Source organism: Aedes aegypti, chromosome 1, assembly GCF_002204515.2.
Source record: "Aedes aegypti strain LVP_AGWG chromosome 1, AaegL5.0 Primary Assembly, whole genome shotgun sequence".
Classification (NCBI taxonomy): domain Eukaryota; kingdom Metazoa; phylum Arthropoda; class Insecta; order Diptera; family Culicidae; genus Aedes; species Aedes aegypti.
Window position 1 is genome coordinate 57,445,799 of NC_035107.1, and position 26,829 is coordinate 57,472,627.

Genomic DNA, 26,829 nt, shown 5'->3' on the forward strand with positions numbered 1-26,829 from the left:
TTTTCTTACTTACATTATTCCGCTTGGCAGGAATCAGCGTAGGTTCTTCTCGTCGCCAGAATATGTGGTATTTTACACAAAATAACGATAACAAGTTGGTATAATAAGATTTATTCGATTACAGAATTCGCGCACTTCAAAAGAGATAAACGTCCACACACAACTGACTATGGTTCTCGAATGAATCCCCATCGCCACGCCTGCTGGGCTCAGTTCATAATTCACCATAGACCCTATTTGACGTTTGAGCGGTGTCGAATTCACTGGTTGCCATGGACCAATGCACGAGTTCACTATCTGACGTTTGAGTGGTGCGTGTTATTTACGTGACCATGGTAACGAGTGAATTCGGCACCGCTCAAACGTCAAATTCGTGAACACGTGCATCGGTCCATGGTCCCATAAATAACACGGCACCGCTAAAACGTCAGATAGTGAACCCGTGCATAGGTCCATGGATCAATGCACGAGTTTACTAATTTGACGTTTGAGCGGTGCCGAATTCACTGGTTGCCATGGTCCCATAAATAACACGGTACCGCTAGAACGTCAGATAATGAACTCGTGCATTGGTCCATTTCAGTTGATTCGATTCTCCGTGTAGACATTATTACCCAACGTTAGCGTTAGTGGTTCATCTCGAATGAACCCCCCGTCGTGCGTTAGCGCGTGCCGTGCGTGCTGTTCATTTTCGGGAAAACAAACCACAAAACAAAAACATGAAAATTTGATGTCACGAAAACACAACAGAAAGCAACACTTTTCTCCTAAACAGTTTTGTTTTTCGTAATTTCTCCGGATTGATTTCGCAAGTTTTGTGTTCAGTTTCTCGTAAACCATGTTAATCTTTAGTTGTAAATTGATGTGATTGTGTGTGTCACGTTTACGTACCAGGGGAAACTAGTACCCGGAACAGAATGAACGAATCCGGCAGTGCAAACGAATCGGCGGGAACATCCCGCGGGTTCCTTAACGCGACCAGCTACTCGCTGAACGATAGCGAAATGCTGGACTGCGACGAAGGTGTCCTGCAGCTGATGGACAAACCGTTCTCGCAGCTGGTGGACGGAATGCAGCTGCGGAAGAACGATCGCTACGCGGGCTTTGATAATAACGCTGGGAGTAGCTGGATCTATCCGACAAATTATCCGGTCCGGAAGTACCAATACTCGATAGTGCAGGCGGCGTTGTTCAAGAATACGCTGGTGGTGCTTCCGACGGGGCTGGGGAAGACCTTCATCGCCGCGGTGGTCATGTACAACCTGTACCGGTGGTATGTATTTAATTAATTTGTTGGTTGATTGAATTGGATAATTTCCGTTTAATTTCCATTAAATAGGTACCCAACGGGGAAAGTGATCTTTATGGCCCCGACCAGACCGCTGGTCAACCAACAGATCGAGGCATGCTACAAGATTATGGGCATTCCGAAGGAAGATACGGCCGAGATGACCGGTAAGCAGCAGCGGAAGAATCGGACCGGGCTGTGGCAGAGCAAACGGGTATTTTACGTGACGCCTCAGGTGGTCCTGGCGGATATCAACTCCCCGGAGCAGAACTTCCCGATCAACGAAGTCAAGTTGGTGGTGGTGGACGAAGCTCACAAGGCGAAAGGACGATACGCCTATACGGAGGTGATCAAGGCCATTGCCAGCACGAATCGGAACTTCCGGGTTTTGGCCCTGTCGGCGACTCCGGGTCGGACCCTGGAGGACGTAGCGGAAGTGATCAAGAATCTCCTGATTTCGCACATCGAAGTTCGGTGGGAGAATTCGATCGACGTTTCGCCGTACACCTTCAAGAAGAACATCCGCACGGTAGTGATTCCACTGGGGCCGAACCTGTCCCGGATCCGGGAACACTACCTTCAGATCCTAGATCCGTACGTGCGGAGGTTGCTGGATGCGAACGTGATATCCGGTCACGTAGGATCGCTAAGTCGGGGATGGTTGATCATGGAGCAGAAGCGCTTCCGGGAGACCAATCTGATCCAGCGGCACCCGAACTACACAGCCATCAATTCGGACTTTATCACCTGCGTCAGCATGTACCATGCGTTGGAGCTGTTGGTGCGGCACGGGGTGAGGGCGTTCTTGAACTTCTTCGAGGACGAGCACAATCGAACGGAGGAGAAGTACTTCGTGGCGAAGGATCCCCGGTTGAAGGCCTTTCTAGACGAGTTGCGGGAGGAGTACGGGAGGAATCCGTTGGCGATATTTGGGGGAGATCCCGCGACGGCGAATGGGATGGTGGGGCAGCCGAAGGAGGAGGTGACGGACTTTGGCCATCCCAAGTTTGCCATTTTGGAGAGGAACTTGAAGGAGCATTTTCAGGTGAGTTCGAGGGTCTATTATTCGTAAATGGTACTCGATACAATGTGCAATAGGGTCCTAAATCCCTGTCCCAATTTTAGTGCCATACGCTTAAGTTTAGGCCAAAAACACATGTTTACTCAATTTTTAATTGGTTTTAATTTGTTTGAGTACAAAAAACATTTTTATGTTTTTATAGATTTTGTCACACCGCTTGGCTTAAACTCAAATTTTGGGTATATTTTGTTTTCCGTGTCACTTCTGAAATGTCAGATAGGAACAACCCCATGCAACTGAAATGTCAGATAGGAACAACCCCCAACTGCAGTGTTAAAACTATAAGCCCTGTGGCATTTTTGTCGACAAAGTTAACGTCAAACATGATCAAAAGTGTCAAGATGAACCATTTTTGGTACCATTTTAAAAATCAAAATTTAAATATGTTATAGACGTTATTTGAGCTGGAATTATTGTTAAAGTAGTTGCAAGAGCATGCTCTTTCGTATTATTATATAAAAACAAGAATTCATTAAACATTTTAGGACCCAGTTTACGGTATGGTCCAGGATGTTCTGGTAGTTTTCTTGACATTCCTGAAAATAAAGTATCATCGTACAAAAGTTGTATCCGTACTTCACTGCCCATACTCGCATAACAGTCCCATTTATATAGGAAATCCCATATAATATGGGACTAATATGTTTTGCGAGTATGGGCAGTTCAGGGCTAGGCAAGTATCTATTATTAATGGATGGTCATGAAAATCCTTTTTTTTTTTTTGACGTAGGACTACGTATTTCTTTTCTATACAGGAGTGAAATTGGAATTTCAAAACCAAGAGCGTTACGTTGGCATGAAATATTTTGAACGTTTATAACTTTTTGCTGGCTTAACGAAATTCCTTGATCGAAAGACAAGTTATCAAAGGTTCATGCCGATTACTTACTGGATCCCACATACCTGTCCAAATAGTTTTATAACTGTTTTAAAAGAAAACGTTGATTTCAAACAAATCTATAAATAGGGGTGCTAGAGAAAAGTTGCCGTCATTTGCTTTTCAACTGATAACATCTCGGAGTGTTATTTATCTGTAAGAGCATCGAAACTAACAAAGCCATCGGCCCATTTCATGGCCATCAAATTAGTGGAAAGGAGTTAAAAGAGAAATATTTCCGGCTTAATTTATGACTTCCCCGAGTAGCACACATGTTATAATTGAGCATTATCAACTGATATATGACTAAATTTGGTCATATACAGTTTAAAAATACTCTATTATAACATCTGTGTTGTTGGGTTCTTATATTCCTAAATCAATTTCACAGCTTCATACAAAATTTAATTTGTCATGAATAATTGATGACTCATCAATTTGAGACTGTATTCGCGTACGCTGCTGCAGTGCCGTCGGGGTGAGAGCTCAACATTTCACAACGATTGTAAAATATAGTGCCATTTCCAACAGCGCCTTTGATGTTCCATATTTTATGGGAACACTTTGATTAGGAAATTTATCACATGTAACAAAATTGCGATATATTTAAAATGTTTTTGAAAAGACATTCTCATTGAACAATTGTAGTAATTTTGGCACCCATAGATCAGAAATTTACCTTCATTATAAAGAAAAAAACAGCTACATCATATTTAAACATTTATTTAAAATTTGGGTCCATAAATGAACCTTGACACTTTTGATCATGTTTGACGTTCGCTTAATCGATAAAAACACCACAGGGCTTTTATTTTTAACACTGGGGTGGTTCCTATCTGACATTTCGGAAAGGACACGGAAAGCAAAGTACACCCAAAATTTGAGTTTAAGCCAAGGAGTGTGACAAAATCTAAAAAAAAATGTTTTTTGGACTTAATCAAAAGAAAAACATTAAAAAATTGAGTAAACATGTGTTTTTGGCCTAAACTTAAGCGTTTGGCATTAAAATTGGGACAGGCCTTTAGGACCCTATTTCTTGCACATTAGCATTCTCCGCCATTTTCAAGTAATTCTAAGCCCACCACATTATTGGCACACACCCATTTCCCAGATTGGTCGATCTGAAAGCGAAGAGCACAAAAGGGAGGACCATCATCTGCTATTCTAAGGTTATAAAACATGCTTCCTTCGTCGGATTCAGTTTCATTCGATTTCCACTTTGGGGCTGTCCATTTATTACGTAAGACATTTTTCGGGGTTTTCCAACCCCCCCCCCCATAGTAAGATTTTTTGTATGAAAATTAAAAATAAATTTTATGGCGCATAAGAAATCTCAGACCCCCCCTCCCCCCATAAACCCTTACGTAATTAATGGACCGCCCCTTTCGAGCTGGTAGGAGCTCCTCCGAACTTGCTTAGCGAGAAATATCTCGCTGCTTGAAACCTGCTGAGCTCTTAATCTTCAAGCTTCCAATCCAGAATCTGGTTTGTGAAATCGCTCAAGATTTCTAGGTTGACCGACCCGCGCTCTTAGATTTCGACTGTGAAATCGCTCAAGATTTCAAGATTGAGCTACGTTTCCATATTTCAACTAAATCCCTGTGATCCGCAACCCTGTTGCTGTTGTGCACCCATGAAATATTCAGTTGGTTTGTCGTATAAGGGGTCGTCCATAAATGACGTAGCATTTTAGGAGGGAAGGGGGACTTTACGAATTTGTGACGATGTTTGACGAGGGGGAGGGAGGGGTCCCAACTAGACCTGTGCGCCGTCGCCGCCGACTCATTTTACGTCACGCCGACGCCGATTGAGGCACCGGCGGCGTGCCATACGCCGATCAACGTTACGCCGCTGATTTTGTATTATCACGCCGATAAATATTTCAGCTCAAAAAATGTTAAATGTTTCATAAATACACTACGAAATAATAAGGCATTTTACGGGAAATCATACATACATGCTTCAAGAGATTTCTTTAGAAAATTATCAAGTGAACCCGTCAAGAGTTCTTCGACGAATTCCATCGTTAATAATTTCAGAGATTCTTATGCCTTCTTTAGTTTCTTCAGGAATGAATGTTCTGTACATGTGGATTTATTCAAAATTGATTCCAGGAATTCCACCAGGACTTTTTCAAAGATATAGTTCTTCTAAGGTTCCTCCAGGAATTTCGTAAGGTTCTATATTTGGCGGTTCACACAAGATTTCCTTAAACATGTGCTCTAAAAAGTAAGTATTTGTAAAGGAATTTCTGCAGAAGCTACAACAAGCATTCTAATATGAAATTATCCGAGTTTCTATCCAATAACTTTTTTTCAAGAAATACTTGCTCCGATATGTATTGTTTCGATTCCTTCAACGGTTTCTTCATGAATTGCTTCAAAAATATTTTGAAGAATTCCTCAGAGCGTTTTTCCAGAAATTCACGGATTCTTAAGTTTCCACTGCGAATTGCATCAGCTTTTCTGCTGGAATTCCGTGAATTATTATTGATATTTCCTTCGAAACATTGCAAAAATAATTCCTGGAATTGACCTGTGCAGTACTTGAAAAGAAACAAACATGCATTAACTTTTCCAAAAACTCTCCAGGGATTTCTTCAGAAATATCTTTAGGATTTTCTGTATACAGTTATCCAATAACCACTCCAAGAACAGGTATTATTTCATAAGTGCCTCTATATCTAGGTCTCACTCAAAGAACTCATCTTGAGATCCCTCCTTTCATGATTATGCCAAGGATTTTCTCCTTTTTTCAGATTTCTCGAAAAATTCATTTAATATTTGATACTTTAATCTCTTCAAGAAATTTATATGGAAGGAAATCCTCGTCTAGGTACCCAAAATATTTTTCCAAAAGTTTATTCACGGATTCTTGCAAACATTTCTTCAGGGATTTCTCCAAGAAACAGTTTAAGTATTCATTCACATTTTTCTGGAATTTTACCGAGGATAACTTTTTGACACAAACCATTTATTTAGCTTCTTCCATGGTAAGTTGTTCAAGCAATGACCCAGCATTTTTGAACGGATTTTTTTTAATATTTTTTTGTGTAACATTTGGAAATTGCTGGAATATTTTAGACTTATATGTATTTAAGCAGAATACGACAGCTACCAGATAAGATCTTGATCAGAATTTATTTGAAAAATTATTAAAAGGAAGATTCTTCAATGCTTCAACCAACAGAATTTTTCATGAGATTTTCGACAATACTTATTAAGAGTTCCTTATGAAATTTTCTCCTAACCTCCGTCAGCAAAATTCTTGAGAAAATTTCTTGAGAACTTCGCAGATTCTGGTGGAACTTTTAGGTGCACCAAAATATTTTTTTAGTGGAGCTCTGGAGCTATAATAGGAAAGAGAGGGTAAAATCGTTTGAAAGTTTTATAATTTTTCGTTTCTATATCAGAGGTTCGCAAAATGTTTGTTGAATATCTAAAAGGATCGCAGCTTCAAGAATGCGTATCGCCTATGTTACCAAATGTAAAATTTCTCAAAAAATGATCATAATAAACTACAGTTAAACCTCCATGACTAGTTATCGATTCATAAGTTTTACTAATTATTATGATGGTCCCTAGAAACATCAATCCAAAGGATATCTGTTCCATGACTTGATATCTTCATGTATCGATGCACGGGTTCCTGAGAAAAATATCTCCAGGTTCTTTCGTTCATCTTTAAGGGAACTATCTATAGACTTTGTTCAGAGATTATTGAAGAAGTTTTTACCAAGAAAATATCCCAACACATTTCTCCAAGAATTCCTCTAAGTCCATGTAAGAGTTCCTCAGAAAAAATTGACAGATATTCTTCCAGAGCAAACTTCAGGAATATTTCCTAGTGTTCTTCGATGATTTTTTTCATAATATCTCTATAAGTTCCTTCCGTAAAAACTCGTGTAAAAATCCTTACGGGCATTTTACCAGCATCTCCTTTAAGTTTTCTTTCAGGGTTTGCTTCAGGATTTCATTTTACGATTTTTCTAGGAATCCTAGGAAAAAAAATCTAGGTTACATAAATAGGAACTCATTATTTAATTTTTATTAACGCTTAAACTTTTAACTTACTTGAATTTATGATCTCTACAGCTTCGCAATCAATTATAGTAAGATTTTGTACATCTTTCCAGTTCAAAGAAAATAAATGTGGATATTCCTCGAAGCTGTGTTTTTCGTTCATAGTGCCCGAACGATTTAATAGAAATGAATCAAAGACAAAATGACAAGACAAGACAAGACAAGACAAAGACAAAAAGCTTGAGTAATAAGGTTTGGTTAAAAATCTTAACACAAACATGGATATGAGTGTTATGAGTGTTTGAAGTATCAACGTCTTTAGGATACTTTTAAATCGTTACCAAAAAAGCTTGAAATTTGACAGAACTCCATTTTTACTCCTCTATCAGCAGCTTCAATTTTTCAATTTCCACCACAACAATATTTTAACAGCAATATATATTTTTACTCTCAGTACTTTTACACCATATTAAATTTCAAAGACTCTTCTATTTTTAAAATCTGTGTCCATTTTAACATTTGGCTCATTTAAACATCGTATGATCGTCATGTCGTATTCGGCTTATTTATCAAAATATAAAACATTAAAAAAACTTTATGCAGCCAGTTGTACCAGAAACAGGGATCAAAATTAACACAGATTCTAAGCGATTGAAATGTATTGTTAACAAAATGTGAATAGTAGCTTAATTTAGTTTTACCAAATTAGGATGATAGTAAAATAAATAAATTCTAAGAACAGAAGAAGAAGAATTGATGAATAAACGGTCCAAAAAACTATAGCAATTCTTTTTTTTTTATTGCGATATAGAAACTCACTCAGGCAAATGGACTATCGTTGAACATAGGAACCCCTTATGAAAATTCGCCACAAGGAATCGGGTTGAAATTCATAAATTTGCTTTATAAAACCAAATTGACGCTTATATTGAGCTGTTCGGTAATCCAATCCGCATGGTTATTCAAATCTCAGCCAAGCACGTGGATTTTTTTCATAATTTCACCCATAATTTGTCCATCTTTGCCACGCGTAATGAGTTAATTTTCTTATCAAACTATTTTGTTTGACTCCATAAAACATTAGTTATTAGGGTGAAGATGCATCGAAGCCAAATCTCAAAATTCTAAGAGCACAAATCTAGAAAACTAAACAGCCGCCCAAGCTAAAAACCTTATCGATTGGTCACGCGCTGGTGGAGGCCAATCGATTAAGTTTTTAGCTTGGACGGCTGTTTAGTTTTCTAGATTTGTGCTCTTAAGGGGGCAGGATCCGTCATTGATTTCGGAATTTTCAAAAGCAGTTTTTTCATTCATCATCAAGAATATTTACAGGAAAATGTGTTCACTGTATTCTATTCTCCAGCCGCAACACAGTGAACACATTTTCATCGAATAATTTTCAGTTTTGTACAGAAAAACTGCTTTTGAAGTTTCGATGATGACGATGATTACGATGACGGAGCGTTGAACGTTAAAATTTTGAGATTTGGCTTCGATGCATCTTCACCTTAAATGACGATTCAGCTTTTAAATGCTTATATGATAAGATTCAAAATTTTCTTAGAAATGTTAAATTTTAATAATAAATGCAATCAAACAGGTTTCATAAAACTTATGTAAATATTGAACAAATAATTATATTAAACAAACTGAAAAATTATAAGCTATAGTAAGGTAATTAAAAATCAATGCTTTATCAAATTGGAAAACAAAATGCTCAATACATTATAAAATATGTTTAACCCTTACTCTTTACTGTTAGCTTTAACAACCCGAATAAAGATTTGTACTTTTTTTTACATTATTTTAGATTTTCATTGTAACAATATAAAAAGTTACTACAAATGTAATTTAATCTGTATAAATAGGAAATTAAAATTATGTAACATAAACAGGAAATAAGTTTATTTGAACTGTTCCAATAGCTGCGGCTCATCAAACTGTTATTTGTCAGATTATCTTAACGTTTCAGTCAGTGATAAATATCAAACTTTGTTTTAATTTTCTGGATTTCAATGTTTTGTTTTAGTCAAATCTCTGAGAAAAAAATATGAGGGAGGGGCTACTTGATATGCTACGTATTTTCCAAGGGGGGTATCAACATTTGTGACTAAATGCTACGAGGGGGGAGGGGGTGTAGAAAATCAATGAAAACATGCTACGTCATTTATGGACGACCTCTAAACAGAGAACTTATTCACATATACACTTTCGTTGAGGTTTTCCCGTTTAACCATGGCAATCAACTGATAACATCCCGTAGTGCTATTCAGCTGTGGCAGCATACAAGCTCAATCGGCCCTTTTCAGGGCCAACAAACGTTGTTGAAAGGGTTTATTGAATAATATTTCCAGATTTATCTATCATGATCGAAATCTAGTGGTATTGTACAAAACTTGGTTTGGTTCACATAATTTATCCCACATAATCTCATGAAATTTGAGAATTTACTCGTGGACGCCTTCGCTATCGATGTCTGTGCGTGAGCAGCACGCCCGGTCAGAGCAAGCCGATCTGTTGCCTGCTGAGATGCGATCCAAGCGGAGAGTGAAAAGCAAATAACGTCAACTTTTCTCTGTTTTGCTTGAAATCAACGTTCTCTTTCAAAACAGTTATTAAACTATTTGGACAGGTATGTGGGATTCAGTAAGTAAACGACATGAACCTTTGATTGAACCTTGTCTTTCGATTGAGGTGCTAATCAAGGAATTTTGTTAAGCCAGCAAAAAGTTATAAACGTTTCATGCCAACGTAACACTCTTGGTTTTGAAATTCCAATTTCACTCCTGTATATAGAAGAAAGACGTAGTCCTACGTCAAAACCTAGAAGAATTCCTCCATGAGTCATACGCCTATTTTTGCAGTTATGTTTTCACCCATTTTTATAAGGATTCCTTTAAGAATCCACCCATCCATAGTTTCACCCAGGAATTGCTCCAAAAAATCCTTCTGAGATTATTACAAGACACCCACTTATTTTAATTCGGAACTCTTGCAGGAATGCCTCAATAAATTCCATTTTTTTTTTCAAAGGAATTCCTTTAGGACATTTCCAGGGAATCCTTTGTTTGAAAGACTAATTGCAGATTTCTGTTTAAAAGGCTTGTTCTCTACTTTGATGCAAATCTATCAGAAGCCTCTATTTTTAACGGAAAGTCTCTAAAGTCACTTTTGTTCAAATTCGTGAACTCGTGCATTGGTCCATTACGCGGCAATTTTACAAATTCTTCAGTAATTTCTCGCTGAACTTTACTGAAGGATCTAAGTAGCAATGAGAGATTCTCTCCTTTCTTGCTCTCTTTCGATTATACCAGTGCAATACTAAAGCTTTTGGGAAGTGTTTCACTATAATTTGCAAGACAATATCCTTGGCTAGCGTTTCATACAAAAACGCAACAGAAGAGGTTAATGTGCCGAAAAGAGCCTCTCAATATTAGATAAATCCTTTTGAAAAGTTTCATCAGATTTTTCCTCAGATTCCTCCAAGAAATGCTTTAGAAATTCTTGTAGTTATTACTACAGAAATTTCTTCTGGTGGACTTTCAGGGACTCTTCCAGAGATCCCTCCGGACATTCCTCTAGTGTTTCATCTACCAAGTCTCCCAGAAATTCTTCCAGTGGTGTTTCAAGGGATGCTTAGATACATTTCTTCAGAATTTGCTTCAGGAAATCCATAAGCACTCCAATGTTTCTACCTCCTGTAATTCCCACAAGTGTTACTGTGATTTTTGGCCAAGAGACTACGTTGAGTTTCCACCTGATATTTTGTGATTAATTATTCCACTAATTTCTCCAGCTGTTACTATAGGACATTTTCCGAAGATTTCTATTAGAGTTCTTCCAAGAACATCCACAAATAATCACTTTTTATAGGTTTTTACGAAATTATTCTGAGGATTTCTCCAAGAAGGTCTAAGAACTCCTACGTCAATTTATTCAGTTTTCCTCCCAGGTCTTTTCATACGGATTCCTAGAAGAATCTATCCAATTTTAATTCCCAGAATTGCTCCACATATTTCTACAGGGATATTCGAGAATAAGCACAATAATCTAAATACTCTTTCTTCTTCCACCTAGGATTCCTCATGAAGTTCCTTCAAAAATTTCTCTAGAGGTTTCTCCAATATTTCATCTCAGGATTATTCCTAAAGTTCTTCCCAACTATGTTTTGTGTAATTTCTCTTAAGTAAATGCAACAGTAATTATACCCGCTGTTTATTTGATCATTCATACGCAAGTGTCTTCGGGAATTCCACTTTATAATTTTCAAGGAACTCCTGTCAGGTATCACCCAGAGATTTGATTGATTAGTTTTTTCCGTTTTTTAGCAATTTTTCTACGAATGCCTCAAGGACTTCCTCAAGAGTCCATTAGTTCTTTCAGAGAATCTATGGGAGTACATCAAGGGTTACTGTAGAACTTCATCAAGTTTCATCAAAAATCACTCCCCAGATAAAAAAAAATCAATAATTTCTGAAAAAAATTGTTCTAGCGTTTTTTTTCTGAATTCCTTCGAAAATTAATGGAAAAGTTCTTTGAAGACTTCCTCGAGAAACTTCTTCTTCTTGGCATTACGTCCTCACTGGAACAGAGCCTGCTTCTAAGCTTAGTGTTCTTATAAGCACTTCCATAGTCACTGAGAGCTTTCTTTGCCAAATTTGTCATTTTCGCATTTGTATATCGTGTACAAGTACGATGATAATTTCCCGTAATTTTGCATATAATCGAAGCTAATTTTAATTTTTTAGGTAAGAAGTCCCGCTAGGGATTCCATCAGAAGTTATTCTAGGGATTCCATCAGGAGTTTGTTCAGAGATTCTACCTGGAATTCCGCCAAAGATTATATCAGAAGTTCCTCGAGGAATTCCGTCAGGATTTCTTCCAGGGACTTCATAAGGAGTTCCTCCAGCAGTTTCTTCAAAAGTTCTATCAGGAATCTTATTAGCAATTTATCTAATGATTTCATCTGGAGTTCCTCAAAGAATCCGTCAGAAGTTCCTTCAGAGATTCCACCTGGAATTCTTCCAGAGATTAGGTATCACCCCTATTCATGTTTACGTTCCAATTCCCGTTTACGCCAGCAAAATCAAGTGGAACTTGGATTCGAACGAATAGGGTTCGATCGAAAGATGGATCCGCCGTAAACGAGAATGAGGGTTTATATCAGGAGTTCCTCAAAAAATTACATTAGGATTTATTTTAGGGATTTTTTAAGGAGTTCCTCCAGGGATGGAAATGGATGGAAATCATGAGTTTTCAGGCGATATTCCTCCAATTTTTTTACAGGAGTTCCTGTAGAGATTTCACTAGGAGTACTTCTAGAGATTCTATCAGAAGTTTCTTCAAAGATTTTACCTGGACTATATCCTCGGATTACATCACAAGTTCTACAACGGATTACATAAGGATTTCTTCTGTAAATTACATCAAGAGTTCTTTTATGGATTTCACCAGGAGCTCTTCAAGGAATTCCATTACGAGTTCCTTTAGAGAATTCACCTACAATTCCTCTAGGGATTCCATTAAGAGTTCTTCCGGGGATTCCATCAGGAGTTGCCATAGGGATTCAATTAGGAATTCCTTAAGGGATTCCATTAGGAGTTTCTCCATGGATTACATCACAAGTTCTTCTGGCGAATCCATCAGAAGTTCCTTCAGAGATTCTACCAGGAATTTCTACAGGTGTTCTTTGAGAAGTTCATCTAGGGATTCCATCACGAGTTTCTTCAGAGATTGCTCTAGAGATTATATCATTATCTATATAATATTCCTCTAGAGTTTAGATCAGAAGTTCCTCTGGGAATTCCATCAGGAGTTCCTTTAGGGAGCTCGTCAGGAGTTCCTTCAGATATTCTATTAGAAATTCCATCAGAAGATCTTCTAGGGATTTTATCAGGAGCTCTTCCAGGTATTCCATTAGGAGTTCCTTCAGAGATTCTACCTGGAATACCTAAAGAAATTCTATCAAGAGTTTCCCTAGGGATTCTCTCAGGAGTTCCATCTTTTTCATTAGAAGTTCTTCTTTGGATTCCATTAGGAATACTTTCCACTTTTCATAAGGAAATCCTCCCGTGATTCCATCAAGAGTACCTTCTTGGATTCCATTAGATGTTCTCTCTGAGATTCTATTAATAATTCTTCTATAGATTCTTTCAGGAATTCCTCTAGGTTTATTCTGGGTTCTATCAGGTTAGATACTATCGATTACTTTCGAAATTTATTAAGGGATTGTACCAGATTTATTTTCAAGGGATGCCTCCCAAAATTCCTCAAGGAATTTATTTCGAAATTCCACCAGGGATTCCTCCCAAAACATCTCCAGGGATTCTCAGGGGTTATCGAGAATTCCTCCAGGAATTTTACCAGAAATTTATTATTAGTATATTACCAGTATTTCCTCCAGTGATTTTATCAGGAATTCCTCCTGGGATTTAAAAAAGGAATTCCTTCAGGTACTTCACCAAGAATTCCTTCAGAAATTCCACCAGAAATTCGATCAAAAATTCCGCTAGGATTTCCTCTAAGAATTCCAACTAAAAATCCCCTCCATAGATCCTCCAGGAGTTATTCTAAGGATTCCACCAAAGGTTCCTCAATCTAAAATTCGCCCAGGCAATTCTCCAAGATTTCCATTAATAAAACCTTCAAGGATTTCAACTGAAATTCTCATTGGCAATCCAGTAAAATTTTTTTGAAAGACTCCACTAATACTTTTCCGATTTTACCAGGAATGCAAAAATTCCTCCAGAGATTCTTCCAAAACATTCTGCAAAAAAAAAAAAGAATTAAGCCCTCAAGAAATTTCTCAAGTGAGAAATTTCTGGTGGAGTAACCGAAGGAATCAATGGAAAAAATCCCATAGAATTCTCTGGAGAAATTTATAAATATATTTCTGGAAAAACTTTTGAAGCAAACTCTGAAGGAGTTTCTGAAGGATTCTCTAAGGTTATTCTTGGTGGATTTCTTGAGAAACAATCCTGCAAGACGACGGAAGATGATCTGGGATAATATTTTGCAGGCCGCATTTAGAATGGTGATCGCTCGAAAGTTCTCACAACCACAATCCCCTTCCTTCCACTCCTCCGGTAGCTGTTCTATTTCCCAGATTGTGCCTATCAGCCGGCGCCGACAAATGTCCAGCCTCTCCGGGCCCATCTTTATGAGTCCAGCTCCGATACCCTCTTCACCAGCGGCTTTATTGTTTTGAGCCGATGAATGTCATCCTTAACCTTCTGCAATGTGTGGGCTGGTTGGTTTCCATCGTCCGCAGTACTGACGAAGACATATCCTACGTTGTCTCGACCTTCATTGCCTGTGCTCTCAGCGCCATTCAAGTGTTCATCGAAGTGCTGCTTCCACCTTTCGATCACCTCACGTGTTCGTCCGTCAAGATGCCATTGCGGGATGCGTTGAGCTTCTGATAGAACTTACGTGCTTCTTGAGACCTGCACAGTTTTTCCATCTCCTCGCACTTCATCTCCTCAAGGCGGCGTTTTTTTTTCTCCTGAACGGTCTGCTGTTGTCCTTTTTTCGTCTATAACGTTCCATGTTCTGCCGGTCTCTTGCTGCAGCATGATCGCCCGCACTGCATTCTTATCCTCCATAATCTGCATGCACTCCTCGTAGAAATAATCGCATAATATTAGATACTAATTTCTCTAGAGCCTCTAGATTTTCTGACCATGACAATTTTGGTTAAACTGTAGAGTTCTTCCATTAAAAATAGAGACTTTTCAGAGATTTCTATCAAACCCAGTCTCCTAAAAGAGATCGGTTAACATTCTTATGATTTGAGAACCAAACTGTCTCTCTTCCATTGCAGAACAACCCGGACTCGAAGGTGATCATCTTCTGCGAGTACCGCGAGTCGGTAGCGATGATCCAGCGGCTGCTGCTGCAGAACCGGCCGCTCATCAAGCCAAAGTGCATCGTCGGCCAGGGCGGAACCGCTGGCGGTCTCCGTGCTGTCACGCAGAAAGAGCAGATCGCCGCCATGAAAGACTTTCGGTCGGGGGCGTGCAACACCTTGATCGCGACCTGCGTTGCCGAGGAGGGCATCGACGTCGGCGAGGTGGACCTGATCGTGTGCTTCGACATCGCCAAGAATCCGACGAGGTTCGTGCAGCGGATCGGACGAACCGGACGGCAACGCGTCGGTAGGGTGCTGATGTTGGTAACGGAAGGGAAGGAGCACGATACTCTGAAGGAGGTCATGGCTTCGAAGGATAAGACCAATCAGAAGCTGTCGCGGAGCAAGGAGATCCTGGGAATTCTGTATAGGCAATCACCTCGGCTGGTTCCTACCGAGTTCGATCCGAAATGCGTTGAGACGTTTATAAAAATTCCGACTGAGGCCGAGGAGGAGGTGAAGAGCAAGAAGGGCCGTAAGAGGAAGAATGATGACAACCAGGTTGAGGAAGCAACGGCAGAAGTCGTTGAGGAACAGGAAACTCGGAAAAGGCGGAAGAAAGCTGAGGCTCCTAGAGGGACCCAAGACGTTCGGAAGTTTTTCCGGAAGGTCGACACGGATCTTGATGCCACGGAGCGCGAAGTCTTCTCTAGTCCACAAAAGAAGGAAGACGTCTCGGTCAACTCGCTAGATACGTCCCGAGGGAGTTTTCGTGCGCCACAAGATGCGTCTTTGAGGCTAGGGAAGACCGATCAAGAACAGGAGTTAGAGAAGATCATTAAACCACTTCTGCGGCACAAAGCCAGGCTTCATAGGGAGCAGTTCCTCAATGATCGCAAGGAAGTTAAACTTCGCGAAGAAAAGGTCTTCAAATCCATTCTTTGTTCAAACCCTTTGAAGAAGATCTTCCTGGAAGCGAACCTTGGATACCTGAGGGAAGCTATCGAGAAAAGTGAAATTCTTCATGCAGCCGCAAGCGATCATGAAGAAGACGACCTCATCGTGTTGGATGATCGCGGCGACTGTTTAAAGTCAGAGATCAAGTCTATCGAAAATCTGTTTGACGGACGAACACTATTGAAAGGTCGAGTCTCAGAAATTGAAGAATACAGCGCTGCTGTTGATCGACTACGGCCTCGACAGAGATTGAAACCCGTCGAGCTACCGAAAGTTTCTGACGATCAGGTAGCGCAGTTCAATGAAATCTTTTCCAGGTTTTCAGGCCACAGCCTCAAAGCTAACGTATTGCATCACCTCCCAGACCCGGAACTTCCCAACTCCCCTCCGCCCCTTAACGTTCCTTACGATCCCACAACTTCAAACCTCTTCGATTCCCCAGCATTCCTCCCGCCTCTTCAAGATCCGGAGGGGTCTCGCTACCTTCCGAATCCGACGGATCCTCCCGAACCACCGCCACCTCCCGACGACGAAACCCCCGTCAATCGCCACAAGGCCAAATCGCGAACCGCTCAGCTGACCAAAAGCGAAAAGCAGCGAACACCCGCCGACTACAGCAACAGTCCGCTGCTGAGGGCGTTCAATCGCTCGATACAGAAGGCGAAGAACTCGGACTACGCCTCACCGCTGACCAGCCGGCCCAACTTTCGCATGGTGTTGGAGTACTTCGGACTGGGTCATCTGGACCAGATGTTCGAGGAATCGTCGGATGAGCCACCGCCACCACCGCCGCCGGCAACGTGTGGAAAGAAGTTCCTCGATCGCTTGCAGACCGTCGCGGAAGAGGAAGAACCGGCTCCGGTGGAGACTTCCCTAACGCAGCAAATAGCGGAGTTGAGTAAAAGTCTTTTTGATCTGAAGGAACTGGAGATGCAAGCTCAGGAGGCGGCCTTCTTGGCCGGGGACTTTGATCGGTCGTCCAAAACTCCGAAGGCGATCACAGCGAGTGAAGAAAAGAAAGATCTCACTAGCAAAGAGCTTGAAATGATCGATGCGGACTTCATGGAAGGGGATTTTTCTGCCGTCGAACGATTGAACAGTTCGTCGAAGAAAACTCAAATCCCGATCGACGACTTTCTCCGGGATCACTTTCCTGAAGATAAAACCCAAGCTGTGCCATGTTCCACCACCTCCGTCTGTAGTACACGAAGTAGTGAGCTGTTTCCGCTAAGCTCAACCACTCGGCAAAAGAAGGAACTGGAGTTGGACATCCACGGTTGTCTGGAAGATCTGGTAGATGGCTCCGAAAGCGAAGAAGCCGTCCCGAACTCGCAAGAACCGCCCCCACCAGCCAATCCGAAAAGCCAAGCCAGGCCATCTCAGTTGAAGAACCTGGTCGTGGGCAATCTCGAGGATCTACTGGCGGACAGCGATGATGACCTGTTCAAGAACAGCTGCGCTTCGAAGAAATCCGCCGATAACTCGGACCACACCGTTGACTACGATTTCAAGGACGCTTTCGTCAGCGCAGCTTCCCAGAAAGAAAACATTCCCGTTGGATCGCTTCCTACTACGCCCAAGGCGCACAGGAAACCGGAATCTAAACCTCAAACGTCGCCTCAAGTTGTGGAACGGTCACCGTCTCTTCTGCGCAAGAAGCTGAACTTCACTCGGCTTCGACTCAGCCGAACCAACGATACCGGAACGCTGGAAGTGAACTCCGCGCCGTTGATGCGGAATCAATCCGGCACATCCCATCAGCAGTCACCATTTTTCGCTTCCTGCAGGCCGGGAGGCGAAGGAGTGGAAGCGTCTCGTGATGAAGCCAGCAGTTTCCGACAGGAACTGGAACGGAAATTTGGATTCAAACAGCCGCAGCAGCAAGATCACCTGGAAGCGTCCCAGCAGGAGATGTCGATGATCGCGCCGAGGTCAAAACGGAAGGCGATCGTCAGTAGCGAATCGGAAGGGGAAGAGGCTGCGGAAATCGCGAAGCGAGAGGAAAGTGACGAAGACAGCGATGTCTTCCAGACGGCGCGATCGGTAAGTTTCGAAGTGTTATAGCCTGAATGAAACGTACTTAATGTTTAACAATAATCTTACAGAATGCAAAGTCTTCGTCGGAGTTGATGGGTCCTCCTCCTGCGGTATTTCGACGTCCCGAAAAGAAGAGGACTTCACCGAAGTTTCAGAGGCCAGCTAAACGACGGAAACGGAAGGAGCGTCCGGATTTCTTCCTGAGTCAAGCTTCCGTGTCAGACGATGATGACGATGGGGAAGACGAGGAGGAAGACGACTACGGATTGTCCCAGTTCGTGGACGATTCCATCATCCATCACGGGCCGGTGGAGGAAGACGATGCGGATGATATGAGGGCGAAGTACCTGCAGTCCGTTAGGTGAGTTTACGAGAATATTTTATAATATTGATAGGTTGGAGCTCTCAGAATCTGCGAAACGGAACAGCTACCGGAGGAGTGGAAGCAAGGCGCCCTATCTACAAAAAGGGCGACAAACTAGAGTGTGAAAATTATCGTGCAATCACCATCCTAAACGCCGCCTACAAAGTGCTATCCCAGATTCTCTTCCGTCGTCTATCACTTATAGCAAACGAGTTCGTGGGAAGTTATCAAGCAGGTTTTATCGACGGCCGCTCGACAACGGACCAGATCTTTTGCGTGCGGCAAATCCTATAGAAATGCCGTGAGTACCAGGTCCCTACGCACCATTTGTTCATCGATTTCAAGGCGGCATACGATAGTATCGACCGCGTAGAGCTATGGAAAATCATGGACGAAAACAGCTTTCCCGGGAGGCTCACAAGATTGATCAAAGCAACGATGGACGGTGTGCAAAACTGCATGAAGATCTCGGATGAAAACTCCAGTTCGTTCGAGTCTCGGCGGGGACTACGACAGGGCGACGGACTTTCGTGCCTGTTGTTCAATATTTCGCTTGAAGGTGTTATGCGGAGAGCCGGACTTAACAGTCGAGGCACGATTTTCACGAGATCCGGACAATTTGTTTGTTTCGCGGACGACATGGATATTATTGGGAGAAAATTTGAAACGGTGGTAGATTTTTTTCACCCGCCTAAAACGCGAAGCAACAAGAGTCGGGCTAATGGTTAACGCGTCGAAAACAAAGTACATGCTGGTTGGCGGAACTGAGCGCGACAGGACCCGCCTAGGAAGCAGTGTTACGATAGACGGAGATAGCTTCGAGGTGGTGGAGTTCGTCTACCTCGGATCCTTGTTGACGGCTGACAACAATGTTAGTCGGGAAATACGAAGGAGCATCATCAGCGGAAGTCGTGCCTACTATGGGCTCCAGAAGAAACTACGGTCAAGAAAGATTCACCCCCGCACCAAATGTACGATGTACAAAACGCTCATAAGACCGGTAGTCCTCTATGGGCATGAGGCGTGGACTATGCTCGAGGAGGACTTGCAAGCTCTTGGGGTTTGCGAACGCCGAGTGCTAAGGACGATCTTCGGCGGCGTGCAGGAGAACGGCGTGTGGCGGCGAAGGATGAACCACGAGCTCGCTCAACTCTACGGCGAACCCAGTATCGTGAAGGTAGCTAAAGCTGGAAGGATACGCTGGGCAGGGCATGTTGCAAGAATGCCGGACAACAACCCTGTATAGATGGTGTTCGCTACGAATCCGGTCGGAACTAGAAGGCGTGGGCGCAGCGAGCTAGGTGGATTGATACGTGCTTACTACGGATTCCACAAGACCTTGCAGTCTGGTAAACTTAACCTCCGTACAAAGTATACCTTGTACAAGACGCTGATAAGAAAGGTAGTCCTCTACGGGCATAAGACGTGGACAATGCTCTGAAAGGACCTGAAAGCGCTACGAGTTTTCGAACGACGACTGCTTAGGACGATCGGCGGGCCAACAATCTTAACACCCGTCGGAAGGGGCAGCCTCAGTACGTCATCGTACCTCGCATTCCATAAAAGCGGGCCCAGGATTGAACCTTGAGGTACTCCCGCGGTAATTCGAACGCTTTTCTGCCCTTCCTCTGTGTCATACAGTAGAATCATACCATCAAAATAGCTTTCTAAAAGCTTACACAACTGCACCGCACTGTGTTTTATTTTCTCGATTTCATGCGCTTTTTGAATAGCGCCCAAACCGTTGATTTTAGCGATATAGTTTGTTCGGAGAAGTTTCTTGGTTTATTAAAGCGCAACTTTTGACGAAAAAAGTTTTGTGATCAATCCACCTAGCAGTGAGATAAAAAAACTATTTTTTCAAAACATTTAGATAGACATATGGTGTCTTCGGCAAAGTTGTAGAATTGTCAATTTGAAACAACTTTGTCGAAGACATGATTTTTCTATCTCTTATACTTTTTGAGATAATTTGTGGGCTTCGTAGCCGTGCGGTTAGTGTCACCAGGCATTTAGCCGCATCGTGCTAAGGAGTGTGGGTTCGATTCCTGCTGCACGCCGGAAAACTTTTCGTGAGAAATGTTCTCCGACTGTACCATTGGGCGTTGCAACGGACTAGTCTAGTGTGGTGCTTCCTTCAAAGGGCAAAATGCCCACTGGAAGCATGAACGTGTGGGTGTCGTTTGTTTAAAAAAAATGGATATATGCCGTTGTATGTGAATGACCCCTAAAAATCATATTTTTTATCATAACTTTTTTCCAAGATTTTTAACATTTTTTGTGTTTTCTACAAAGATTTTTGTCATGAAAAAATCCGTGTTTTTGCTGAACATATCATCACCCTATCTTTTGAAATAACAAAGTTATTCATGAATTACTCTTTTTTCAAGGGGTAGTTAAGGCCTCTATAACTGGCTTCGGCGCAAAATGGCGCAGACAACTCTTACAAATCATGAAAGTACCATATCTTCCCTTTCGGCAGTTGATAAAAACTTTTGTCTATAAGCGTCTTTGCATGGGTTTTTACTCTCAAACAAATATGCCTTATTAAAATGAACTCGACTGATAATTATTTTTCCTTAAGAGATAGAGAGGTGCAATGTTCAGCAAAAACACGCATTTTAAGATATTTAACAACTTTGTAGAAGACATGATAAATGTTAAAAATTTTAGTAAAAAGATATGAACAAAAATGATTTTAAACGAGTTTTTGCATACAAATTTGTGTACTTTATGTTATAAAAATCGTAACTCTTTTACAAGATTTTTAACATTTTTCATGTCTTCTACAAAGTTGTTAAACATCTTAAAACGCGTGTTTTTGCTGAACATTGCATCTCTCTATCTCTTAAGGAAAAAGAATTATCAGTCGAGTTCGTTTTAATAAGGCTTATTTGCTTGATAATAAAAACCCATGCAAAGACGCTTATAGACAAAATTTTTTATCAACTGCCGAAAGGGAAGATATGGTACTTTCATGATTTGTAAGAGTTGTCTGCGCCATTTTGCGCCGAAGCCAGTTATAGAGGCCTAAACTACCCCTTGAAAAAAGAGAAATTCATGAATAACTTTGTTATTTCAAAAGATAGGTTGATGATATGTTCAGCAAAAACACGGATTTTTTCATGACAAACAAATTTGTAGAAAACACAAAAAATGTTAAAAATCTTGGAAAAGAGTTATGATAAAAAATATGATTTTTAGGGGCCATTCACATACAATGGCCAGTGCCGTAGCGTGCGGTTGGCCAGGTTGGCACCCGCCAAGGGCGCCAGCCTAAAGGGGGCGCCAAAATGCGTGAATCACTCGGTAAAATTCTCAAAGGTGCATATTAGATTAGGGCTTATTATTAGTAACAATTACAAAAAAAAAAAAAAAAAAATAGGACATAATAAAGAAACATACAAAACAGGTTTTAAAAGGCTTCAACAAAATATGCAATAAGTATTTCAAAAGATATTGTTCATTCCTATATATTTTTTTAAAGTTTGAAGTTCAAATAAAAACACATAAATTAAGATTGTTAATGAGAAGAAACAAAGATTTGTATCATTCAGATTTGTATGTATGCTAAAAGTTAGACTGTATGTTTCAATCACTCGTTTTTTTTAAAGTAAAATTACAAGAAATATTTTCACAGAAAACTGAACATGAATCTAAGATTATCCTGAGTGGGATCCACGAAATTATGGGCAGATTTTCAACAGAAAATTGGGCAAGATTCCCACAGAATCAATTACAAGATTCTGAGCAGCAGGCTCTTGCTTTATCTTGATCGGTCTTTCACATAATTCTAGGCGTCATTCTGATATAATGTTGCGTAATTTTTTCATAACTCTAATCATTTTGTAAACTGCTCTATACCTAGACGAAAATTCTCACACCAGACATTATTCTAGAATTTGTAATATATTTTTAACTAGTGTTCCCAGCAAACTTCGTCTTGCCATCTAATAGTCTGTTGAAAAACGCTATGGATCGTCCCATACAAAATGACAGTTCCGTGCACTCTCGTTTTTTCAACGTTCCCGGTGAATATCCTGGGATTTTCATACACACAAACTCGTTGGAACCCTTGACGAACAAAACGGAGAAAAAATCATTCAAATCCGTTGACCCGTTCGTAAGCCATTTCGTGACATACAAACACCTTTTTTTTTTAATTTATATAGATAATCGTTAACATGTTCTACACTAGCTGAAACTCGTTTGGTTTTAAAAAATGCGGTGGAAAAGTTGAATGTAACTATTTAGACTTCTTCATCAACATTATTGTTAATATTTGATCACCTTTCAAGAAGTTTGCATGGTTGACATTTTCCATGTTCACCTTCTCTTCCACCGTAAATGTTTTTGGAAAAAACTTTAGATTTTTTGTGAATATTTCCATTTTTCGATATCTCACTGTGAAGAATGCTTTCAATTTGAATGGTAATAGCAATTCCTTGAAAGTAAATTGAAAACTACAAATATTTACTTGTTTTTAATTATGAATCGTGGTTTACGGCTAACCAGCGGTTTACGGTAGTTGTTACAAATATTTTTTTATTGATTTACAAACAGCAGTTTTGCAATGAAGCTTTTAAATAATGTCTTGACTAAATCTACGAAAAATTTCAAATAATAATATTTTCTTTCAAATCCTAGAGAATTTTCTTTGCTTTCTTTATGAATTTCCTGCAAAATGATATTTCTATAAGTGTCCAAAGGATCTAAACCATCCTATCATATCTCAGAAAATATAACAATTTTTCCTTTACAATTACTATTATGAGGTTGGTCTTTGTTTAAGAATCATAATTTTGTAAAGGATTGCTATTGCTTTCGAGTTGTATTTCTGGCATAAGCTCTAAAATTCTTTCCAGTTATTCAGAGCGAAAAGTTTTAAAACTCTGCTTGAAAGCAAATGGTCCGACATGTACAGGAGAATTTCTTTAAAAATTTGCATTTAATAAAAATTAACAAATTTTGTTTGAAACATCTAGTAGAAACTGTATTTGTTCTTAGCTATATAAACTCTATATTTATTCGGAATTTGTCAATGCATCTTTCAGATAATATTCAAAAGTACTCAGAAAATTTTGATAAAAAATAAAAGAATACTCTTTTTTTTTGCAGGAGATTTAGTCAATAATTTAATGTGTTCTGATCTCAAGGGAATAATATAACCTTTTATGACACTTTTGACGATTTTCTTGAAAAATCTCGTAGAAACCGCTCAGAATTTTTTTTCTGTGCTTTGATTAAGGGGCGCTGAAATGGAGGTTTGCCAAGGGCGCCATGAAGCCACGCTACGGCTCTGACAATGGCATATATCTCAAAAAGTATAAGAGATAGAAAAATTGTGTCTTCGACAAAGTTGTTTCAAATTGACAATTCTACAACTTTGCCGATGACACCATATGTATATCTAAATGTTTTGAAAAAATAGTTTTTCTATCTCACTGCTAGGTGGATTGATCACAAAACTTTTTTCGTCAAAAGTTGCGCTTTAATAAACCAAGAAACTTCTCCGAACAAACTATATCGCTAAAATCAACGGTTTGGGCGCTATTCAAAAAGCGCATGAAATCGAGAAAATAAAACACAGTGCACCGGTACCTTAAGGCTATGAAGCGCGTGTGCTATTGTTTCCCAGCTTGCGCTGTTGAACGCATTCTTCACATCCTGAGTGACAACCGCGCAGTAACGGATGCCGCTCCTTTTATGCTCGATTGCCACATCAGCTGTCTGAACGACGGATGGTGTCCAGAGTAGATTTACCTTTCCTGAATCCAAACTGGCTGTTGAACAGGCCGTCCGCACTTTCCGTATACGGTACTAGCCTGTTGAGAATCAACCTCTCCAAAAATTCACAGACAAAATTTCACAGACAGACGGTCTATACGGCGACGGGTCACGTGGTGGTTTCCCCGCCTTTGGTAGTAGCACCAATTTCTGGGAAGATTCCTTGATCAATGCAGCGTTGCATCGTGGTTCTGAACATGTCCGGATCCGCGTTCACTGCCGCTTTGAAGGCAACATTCGGAGTACCATCGGGTCCCGGTGCCTTGTTTGACGCGAATGATTTCACGACTTCTGCCAGCTCTTTGTTCGTCACTCTCGCCGCTTCTTCTCCTTCATCTGTCGCATACGGCGCTGGGAGCCATGGGCTTATGGGATGATGCGGGAAGAGTATATCGATCGCATCAACTCGGGCGACTTCTCTTGGGGCGCTATGGCACCTTTGGTCTTAGCCATTACCACTCTGTAGGCATCACCCCATGGACTCGAATTGGCACTCTCGTATAGGCTATCAAAGCATGCTCGTTTTCGACTCTTGATTTCCTTTTTGAGAGCCAACTTTGCCTCTCTGAATGCTGCACCGCGTTCTTCTCTTTATGCTTCTGTGCGCGCTTGTTGCATTCTTCGTCTAGCCCGATGGCAGATTGCTCGATTGATGATCGCTATGAGTATAACCATCATCAACGCGCCAGTTCATGGTACCTAAAAGGTTGGGACTACAAAACGTCACGTCGATAATAGATTCTGCACCATTTCTGCGGATGGTACTCACTGTACCAACATTTGCCAGCTCTACATTTAATGCGGCCAGGGATTCCCACAATAGCTGGCCTCTTTAGTTGGTTCAGCGGCTACCCCACTCCACTGCCCATGCATTAAAGTCGCCAGCTATCACTACTGGCTGCCGATTAGCTAGTTCGGCTATCATCCTGTCGACCATGTGGGAAAATTCCTCAATCTACCAGCTTGGGGGCGCGTAACAACTACAATAGAATCATGTGTGAAAACGAGGGCTTCGCCGCCTGAGTTTATAAGTGTCTCTGTCTTTGGTTTAGGATTCTCCTTGGTCGCCGTTTCCGGTTTTCTCCTTACTTTGTTTCTTTCATCGTATCCACGGGTTGCTATTGCTTTGCGCCCATGGTCCTCGTGGAAGCACTGCCTGGTTCGGGCCATCTTCAAGAGTGGCGGCGTCTGCTCTTCCGTTTGTAGGGCCACTACCAAAAGCTGCCTGTATTTTTGAGCCTCTTCTGCACCTTTGAGCTGCTCGATGATGAGCCACAGCGTTCGGCTTCAAAACAATTTTGACAAGTTTCCGTAGATTAGATTGGAACGTGGTCAATTTGATTTTCGATTTGATTGTCGGGTGAACTACAGATATCTTTGCGAGGAAAGAAGTTACTTAGGATTACCATATCATTAATTTCATCCACTTGTAATGAAACCATTATGCTCCATTTTATTAACCTATTGAACTCTATTTGATAGCTTGGGCATCACGAGAGTATCGACAGCTGCTGGCATTAGTGTAGATTCCTACAATATTGCTATTATTTATTATAGGATCTGATCCGACGTTGCCACTTTTGCACTCTACTGTCGATAGTAAATGCAAGAGCACATGATTTTGCTTTGTTCCTTTCAGACAGAGATCCATAGTTCCTTGCCGTTAGTCAATTACCGTGTTATCCGAGTTCGTTAGAGCAAGTTCGCTCAGAGGAGGGTCAGTTGTCAGTCAGCTTTCAAAAGGTCATGGTGTTGGACTGGTGAACTCGTGTCGTTTTCAAGCGGACTGAAGAACAGGGATAATCATCTGCTTATGAAGCGAACATGTAGATAACTACACCACGTTGCCCCTAAATTAAACCTAATCCATGTCTTACCATTCCAATGCAATAGTGTCATCTGCGAAAAACACAAATTGACTGGATACTTAAATTTTCACCAACAAATTTGCATTACACTTACCATCAATATACCGATATCTTCTTCCATTCCAGGAGTCCCATTCGCCGGCCCGGTGGCTTCAAAATTCCAGCCGCCCCGTCCCGGTTTATCAACACGTTGGACATCTACTCGCAGCCGGCTGAACGCCGCCACCTGCAACAGTCCATGTACGAGATGAACTCGTTCATCGCGTCCGAAGAGGAGGACGAAGACCTGGAAGGATCAGACGTATCCGACGGCGAAGGCCGTCTCCCCTCCTCCCAATCCACCCCGGAACTGGACGAACTGGAGCAAGCGGAAGCGATCCTGCGGGAACGTCGTCGCGCCCGGCGCCTCCAGAAGCAACTGCCCAAGGCCAAACGGAGAAGGAAAATAGTTTCGCTGAGCGATGGGGAAGGTAGCAGCAGTTCCGGTGACGAGGGGGAAGAGCTCAAAGCATTCCGACGGGCGATTCACTCCGAGTTACCGTCCAATTAGGCATGTGTGAGTACGAAAATCGATCTGTGAAATTGTGTCCTGTTATAAAGAGAGATTTTAAAGATGTGAAACGTGTTATTGAATGTTTGTGATGACATTCCGACGTTTCGATCCTGAGGATGTCGCCTTCATCAGGGAGTTCTTTGCCC

The 26,829-nt window shown here is 41.1% G+C and overlaps 1 protein-coding gene across 1 annotated transcript; it reads left to right on the forward strand.

Moving 5' to 3' along the window:
- Nucleotides 1-706: 706 nt before the first annotated feature.
- On the forward strand, nt 707-26,751 carry LOC5571977. Its single transcript, XM_001660029.2, has 5 exons — nt 707-1,273; nt 1,340-2,333; nt 15,091-18,117; nt 18,180-18,472; nt 26,257-26,751. Exons 1-5 carry the CDS (start codon nt 918-920, stop codon nt 26,678-26,680), a joined length of 5,094 nt encoding a protein of 1,697 aa, XP_001660079.2. The 5' UTR covers nt 707-917; the 3' UTR covers nt 26,681-26,751.
- Nucleotides 26,752-26,829: the final 78 nt, after the last annotated feature.